The sequence below is a fragment of the Oratosquilla oratoria genome, chromosome 12 (assembly GCF_046742065.1).
Source record: "Oratosquilla oratoria isolate Oo_2021 chromosome 12, ASM4674206v1, whole genome shotgun sequence".
NCBI lineage: Eukaryota > Metazoa > Arthropoda > Malacostraca > Stomatopoda > Squillidae > Oratosquilla > Oratosquilla oratoria.
In genome coordinates, this window is record NC_134788.1 from 23,380,393 (window position 1) to 23,388,386 (window position 7,994).

The following is a 7,994-nucleotide window of genomic DNA, read 5'->3' on the forward strand; positions in this document are numbered from 1 at the left end:
AAGTCTGCATAAATTCGTCTCAAAAGGAACAGGAAGCACAAAATAACAATACTGAAACAAAAAGGTGCCAGCAAAAGCCGATTTAGGTGAAACAGATGAGGGGAGTAAAAATGTGTTTTATCACATGAGACATAGATTAACCTATGCACACTGACCAAGTCCAATCACCAGACACACAAGAACCAAAATACTCAAGCAACACCCTCCTGTAATGTTATTCAGTCTAACATAAATCACATATTTTATCCTACAATTGAACTAACCAAAAGCAGGGGTCGATGATGAAAATGGAACCTATGGCAGCCAAAGATGTAGTATATACCACTTCTAAAACAAAAACGATGAAAAAAAATAAACAAAAAATAATGAATAAATAAATAAAGGGTGCAGTCATGACCACCCAAAAAATATGCCTCATTCAAATGAAGAAACTAGAAACCCATGTTCAGAAAAATGAAATTCAGACAAGTAAAACACCAAAGGAAGACCATAACATCTTGGACCTAATTCAAGACCTACAAATAGTATATAAAATAATACTAAATAAATAATAATAATGATAACTATAATAAATAAAAAAAATAATAACAGTCATAATGATAACCACAATAGTCTTTTTCGAAAAAGCTCACTATTGAGGAAGCTTCAACGTATGTTGCCCTAACAAAGATTCAAAGGATATATTAGATGAAATATCACTTGACTACATTTCATACAGAGAGGACAAAGGCACTAGAAATCACAGAAGTGTCGTGATATATTTCAGAATGTGACCATGAAATTCCCTCAGGTGGTACTAAGAACAAATACCATCAAAACTAGTACTAGACACTACAAACCAATTCTACCTGGTTCAGATAACAAAAACAAAACATTTAACTTCATGGATTTATTCTTCAAGAACAATGACCAAGTCATCATATGACATCTGATATCACTTTTGAAAAGACTATTAAACTGCCGGTGTTGTATTTCCAGGGATTCAATAAACACTGCTAAATTATTATCATAGTTACATTTACAATAACAAACTACAAGTAACAATGGTGTACACTCCAAGTAACTTTCCACAATGCTAAGGTAAAAAAAACTGTATCTGTCTTGAAGTGCAGATATCTATATCCACCACTCATGCCACCCTCTAACATTTTTGACAGTTTTCCGTAATTACAAGAACATTCGTGCACTTAATGAAACACTCTACACTTTAATTACAAACAAGCAAAAATGTAATTACACAATAGGCCAAATAAGTCATTTGTGAAAAGGCTGAAAATTATTCTTTCCTGTATGGATCACTATGTAGCATCCAAGATTATCATTATCATTATTTATTTTATTTTTTTCTGAGGAATCTGTATCACACAGGTCACAGTTGAAGTGACTTTCCACTGTGGCTCACCCCGTGTCGTTTGAGATCATTCTTTCTTGAGAAAGATGCATCACACAGGTCACACTTGAAAGGCTTCTCTCCAGTGTGGGTCATCACATGTCGTTTAAGAGTATTCTTTCCTGAGAAAGCTGCATCGCACAGGTCACACTTGAAAGGCTTCTCTCCAGTGTGGGTCATCATGTGTTGTTTGAGATCATTCTTTCTTGAGAAAGCTGCATCACACAGGTCACACTTGAAAGGCTTCTCTCCAGTGTGGGTCATCACATGTCGTTTAAGAGCATTCTTTCCTGAGAAAGCTGCATCGCACAGGTCACACTTGAAAGGCTTCTCTCCAGTGTGGGTCATCATGTGTCGTTTGAGACCACTCTTTCCTGAGAAAGCTGCATCACACAGGTCACACTGGAAAGGCTTCTCTCCAGTGTGGGTCATCACATGTTCTTTGAGATTATCCTTTCTTGAGAAAGATGCATCACACAGTTCACACTTGAAAGGCTTCTCTCCAGTGTGGGTCATCACGTGATATTTAAGAACACTCTTTCTTGAGAAAGCTACATCACACAGGTCACACTTGAAAGGCTTCTCTCCAGTGTGGGACATCACGTGATATTTAAGAACTCTCTTTCTTGAGAAAGCTGCATCACACAGATCACACTTGAAAGGCTTCTCTCCAGTGTGGGTTATCATGTGTTGTTCGAGAACACTCTTTCCTGAAAAAGCTGCATCACACAGGTCACACTTGAAAGGCTTCTCTCCAGTGTGGGTCATCTTGTGATGTTCGAGACCACTCTTTCCTGTAAAAGCTGCATCACACAGGTCACAATTGAAGGGCTTCTCTCCAGCGTGGGTCATCACATGATATTTAAGAACACTCTTTCCTGAGAAAGCTGCATCACACAGGTCACACTTGAAGGGCTTCTCTCCAGTGTGGTTCATCACGTGCTGTTTGAGAGAACTCTTATGTGAGAAAGCTTTATCACACAGGTCACACTGGAAAGGCTTCTCTCCAGTGTGGGTCCTCACATGTTGTTTGACAGCCCTCTTTCCTGAGAAAGCTTTATCACATATGTCACATTGGAAAGGCTTCTCTCCAGTATGAATCACTATATGTCGTTTGAAATATTTCTTATGTGAGAAAGCTTTATCACACAGGTCACACTTGAAGGGCTTCTCTCCAGTGTGGGTCATCATGTGCTGTTTGAGAGAACTCTTATGTGAGAAAGCTTTATCACACAGGTCACATTGGAAAGGCTTCTCTCCAGTGTGGGTCCTCACATGTCGTTTGACAGCACTCTTTCCTGAGAAAGCTTTGTCACATAGGTCACATTGGAAAGGCTTCTCTCCAGTATGAATCACTATATGTCGTTTGAAATCACTCTTATGTGAGAAAGCTTTATCACACAGGTCACACTTGAAGGGCTTCTCTCTTGTGTGCTTCATCATGTGCTGTTTGAGAGAACTCTTTCCTGAAAAGGCTGCATCACACAAGTCACTTTGGCAAGTTTTCTCTCCAGTGTGGGTCATCATATATCTAAGACGACTCCCCAGACAATTATGCCAAAGATGCCACACAGGATTCTCTTTATTATATAATGAATATACAGAATTTTCTGATACCTTTTCCAAGGAAATATTGATATTTATCCCTCGACCTGGAAGTAAATGTATAATAAGTTCAACATCTAACTTTTTGAGAGCATGTAATAGGAGTTACACAAGCATATACAAATACAGTGGGGCATTAACCAAAATGCATATAACCCATATTAAAGAAGCTTAATGGAATAGGAAAGAAATGGATGGTTGAGCAAATACTAAACATTTTTAGGCTGTGCAGGAAATGAGAAGAGAAAAAGACTGACTATAAAAATTAATTGAGAAATAATAAGAATGAGTGGTTGAATGAGTACTGCAGAGAAAGGAAACAAGAAAAAGAGATCAGTGTATAATACTGGATACATTAGCATAGTTGGAAATAAGAAATCTTTGTCATAAATTAACATTTGAGAGATTCATGAGAATCTGATATTTATTTGTACAGCAAATTACTCGTTTTCTATTTTGTGGTGAACCCTCCCCATCTTCCCTCTTAGGGTTGGCAGGAAAACAAGTAACATTCCACAGAAATACCATCAAATGCCTATATATAGTTTTTTTACATCCTTGTGTGAGAAGTATATTACTTCTAGTCAATTTTTATCTTAACCTGTCCCTACATAAATCTAGGATAGGTTACATTCACCCCTCCCTTCCATCAAATTAAACAAGGGGCACAGTTGAAAGAGCTTGCCGAGTTATACTTATTCAGTGAAAAAAGCCAATTCAAATGAGTTATAAGTAATTTGCGTGAACCTTTTTGCCTCATAGCAATATTGCTCGTAAATCAACGAAAGATTTAATTTTTCAGGTTATGGTAAATGATGCTATTTGCAGAACATTCTGATGCAAAGTATATTACTCGCTGATATTTTAGGAGTATGATGAAAACAAAGTAATATATTGAGGCATTAACTAAAGTGCCAAAGAAGCTTAAAGGAAGAAGTAGAAGAAAATGGACAATGGAACAAATAAAAATGATGAAGCACAAAAACTGGAAAAATCAGTTATGTTAATATCAGCTAAGAAATAAGAAGCCACAAAATAATGTAGTAAAAAAATAAATAAAAATAATAATAATATTAAAGGCAGAGTATGATAAAGGAGGCAAGAGAACAGATAACTGAAAATATGAAATCTTGGAGAGAAAAAAAAAATGCAGAGGTATACACCCACCCAATAATCAATCATGTCAGAAATCAATGTTTTTGTTCTTGTGAATCCTTTACTGGTCAGGGATCTCCTTCTCCACCAACACCCTCTACACACACTGGATTGGCAAGTAACCGAGTGAATTTGGGCACAAATAGCACCAGTGGCCCACAAATAAATTTGAAATGTTAACCCACTAAACTCCGATGACAAGATGTCTTGTCATTTGGTCAAATTAAACAAAAAATCATAAAACACCAAAATGTTTGATCAAACATATTTTTCTGGTGTTTGATCAAACATTTTGGTGTTTTATGATTTTTTGTTTAATTTGACCAAATGACAAGACATCTTGTCATCGGAGTTTAATGGGTTAATGTCTATTATGTTAGAGTGAGAAAAAGATAATCTTGTCAACCAAATCTTACATATCCTTACCTATACCTAGATTACGTTAGACTCACCACCACTTAAACTGAATTACAATTATTTCTCCATGAAAACTGGTTTCTGACTGTAGCAATCTTACCGGTATTCTTAAATCACGAAGAATAAGACTACCGTACTTTTTGGTTGTTATGAAGAATGATGCTATTTCTGGAACATTCCAATTATAGGTTTTTTTCAGTAATTCGTTTGGCTATCCCAAACTATGTAAAATAACCATTATGTTACCAAATTACCTGTCAACTTCAGTAGAACAATATATTCTTTTGCAAAATTTTATTTTATTTCTTTGCCAAATTATTTATCAATTTCAGTAAATTCAATATCATTTTGTAACCTTTATTTGTCAAAGACCAAAGAATCTAATGTTAGTATATCTTAACGCTGATATAGATAAACCAACTGTCACTTACATGAGTATTTCACTCACACCGCCACAAGTGGTTTAGTAATAAGAAAGTTATTATCATGAAGACAATTATTTCCCATCAGGAACTTTCTTTGACAACAACAATCAAGCGTGCGGGAGAATGACGTCATCTGTGGAGAAGGGACCCGAAATATACAAAGAGGGAACGAATTCAATCTATACTCTCTCATGAGTACTATTGTGGTAAACAGCCTTGTTATTGGGAGTCAAAATGCGCGCGTGTGTTACACAACAACAACAAAATTATTCAGTATTTTCGTCAGTAAATAATCACCACCTAAATTGTCCTCGACATTTTATCTGAAATATCAGTAACGTGCACAGACATTGCAAGGGGCAGGTGCTTTGGGCTGGGAATTGGGCACTTCACTCTTTTGTATTATTCGTATTTGGCAACTATGTGGTAGGGTGCAACGCCATTTTCCACATCATAATTTCTGAATGGTAAGAAAATGGAAAAGCCTGTGAGAAATAATGTTTAATTAATTTTTATATATTTTTGTGAAGTGCACTTTTGGGACACAGGGCAAAGGGGCAGGTGCTCGAGCACCCTCAGCAACCCCCCCCCCCCTCTGCACGGGCCTGTGAAATATGTAAATGTTATCAATGATTAGACTGTTGTCCGTCTCCTATACGGTTAAGGGTCGATTCACCGTGTCAGTGATTTCCAAGATGACAAAATTCTCAGGAGTAGGCCTAAAGTTGGCAATGATTGCCATAATTCAAGGGCAGGACTTGTGTTATAGCAATTTTCATGACTGTAAAATTGAATATTACCCAACTAAGAGAGAGTAGGGAAAAAGGCTAACCTTTAATTTACAGTTCACATATTTTATTAGTAAAAATTAAGGTATTGTGGCGACGCACCACCAGTCTAAACAAGACTGGCCGTGACGCATGTTGTTGTTTGAAATTTGGGAATGGAATTCCCCGGGTTTTTGTGTTGAGCCCGTTTGTAGGGTGATTCAATGTATGAGTGTGTGTGGCTTGGCCACACCCACTCATACATCCAATAGATGTGCATACATATGTTATATATGTATGCATATCATGGTGAATACACCCTTTCTAACATGAACAGTGTATACGAACATATGACATGAAATATAGACACGGTAAAGGAAACATGGACTAGAGGTGAAGCTTTTATTCCTGACGTTTCGTCTATCGACTTTCTCAAAGGAATCTGAATTTGAATCTGAATCTCTAGGAAAGACCACCTCGCTTGTGCGGGATCGGTTTTGTGGGAGGGGAAGAATGTCTGTAAGAAAATGAAAAGATAGTAGCGTATAAAAGAGGGCTATTGCCACCGGGCGAATTGCGAGCAATTAGGGGTTTATTGTTGGTCGTGGCTTGGGAGAAATAGACCGGGAGCTTGGAGGGCAGCGCTAACGCCGGGGTTAGGATTAGGATTAGGATCACCAACGAAAGTTTAGAAAATGGTAGGAGGCGTAGTAGTAGAGAAAGTTGGAAAAACGGAAAAATCTTTAGTGGGAGGTAAACTGAAATGAGAAGATGTAGTAGAAGAGAAAGTTAGAATGAAAGCGAATTTTAGTTGAAGAAAAAGTAAGTGTAGATGTTTGTGAGAGGTGTGTAAGTGTAGATATTCGTGAGAGGTGTATGTGTGTATCTTACGGGAAGTGAGTTGAGTTCACTTCCCGCGTGTAGAGGGCGGTCCTGATAAGCCACAGGTGGGGCGAGCGTTGCCTGTTTTTCCCCAGGTTGGGTTTGAAGTCCTGTAGAGCTGATCCAGTGGCGGTGCGAGGGGGGGGGGGCAGACGGGCGGTGTAACCCGCCTGCCGACGTCAACTAAGAGATCGGCCGGAGAGTTGCCTGATGAGACACAGGCGGGGCTTGAGTTACCTGATGAGCCACAGGTGGGGCGAGCGTTGCCTGTTTTTCCCCAGGTTGGATTTGGGTTCCAGAAGAGTTTATTCAGTGGCGGTGCGAGGGAGAGGCAGACGGGCGGGTGTTGTATGGTCTCTTTCCTTCCAATCGCAACTCTGAAAACAGAGAATTACGCGATTGGGAATTGTGTGTAAATGTTAGAAGTGTAAACTTGCTCACCAGCGCCAGCGAAGAGGCCAGCGTTGGGTTGCGGGCCGGTTGGACAGAGAGGTGTCCCAAGCCTCTCCGTCGACCAGCCTGCGATCAGATTGAGGATTCTGAGTGAGACGGTTTGGGCCTCTGCTTTTGCCAGCGAGCAAGTGTGCATGTGCCTCTTTTCTTCCAAGCACTACTCTGAAAACAGATTTACGTGACTTGGGAAATGTGTGTATTTGTCTTGGTGTAAACCCGCCTGCCGACGTCAACAAAGAGGTCGGCCATGCCAGACCGGCAGCAGCAAGGAGATATATCTCCTCACCACCACCGGCCGGCGACGATTCCTGGAAGTCTGTTGAGAGAGCTGGTTTGAAGAGACGTCCGACCTCTACGAGCGCTGTGTTGACGAACCGTAACGACTTCATACACTACCTGTCGGCACACAATGAGAGGACGAAAAAGGGGGTAGTCATGGGCTTCTTCCTGCGTGCCTACAGGATATGCAGCAAGGAATTCCTGGAGGAGGAAATCGAATACATCATCGCGGCCTTCTTGAAACTTGGCTACCCCAAGGGCTTAGTCGTGAGCCGAAGACGAAGAGCGGAAGAAATAATCCACACAAGCAGGTTAAGAGAAGGCAACGCCACCACAAAAACATCGTACATGGCGCTTCCTAACTCTGAGAAGGTAGGAGACATTATTAGAATGCTCAGGAGCACGGAAGTAAAAGCAGCCGTAACATCGGGAACGAAGATCGGTGACATAATAAAAAGCGGGACTAAGATGAGGGGGAGTAAAGACAGCGTCGTATATAAGATCCCATGCACATCGTGCGATAAAGCATACTATGGAGAGACCAAGAGGGGGCTTGACACTAGAATCAGGGAGCATAAGGCCGACCTCCGTCACCATAGACTCACCAACGCAATGGTGGTG

At 39.9% G+C, this 7,994-nt stretch overlaps 1 protein-coding gene across 2 annotated transcripts; it reads right to left on the bottom strand.

The window, feature by feature from the left end:
• Window positions 1-887: 887 nt before the first annotated feature.
• On the bottom strand, window positions 888-5,106 carry LOC143030601 (uncharacterized). 2 transcript variants are annotated; one of them, XM_076193765.1, is made up of 2 exons: window positions 4,999-5,106; window positions 888-3,042 (listed from the first exon to the last, which is right to left on the bottom strand). In XM_076193765.1, the coding sequence occupies exon 2, from the start codon at window positions 2,915-2,917 to the stop codon at window positions 1,370-1,372; it is 1,548 nt and encodes a 515-aa protein (XP_076049880.1). In that variant the 5' UTR covers window positions 2,918-3,042; window positions 4,999-5,106; the 3' UTR covers window positions 888-1,369. The 2 variants fall into 2 exon arrangements, with proteins under 2 accessions (XP_076049880.1, XP_076049879.1); XM_076193764.1 differs by having other exon boundaries at window positions 5,016-5,088.
• Between the last annotated feature and the right edge of the window lie 2,888 nt (window positions 5,107-7,994).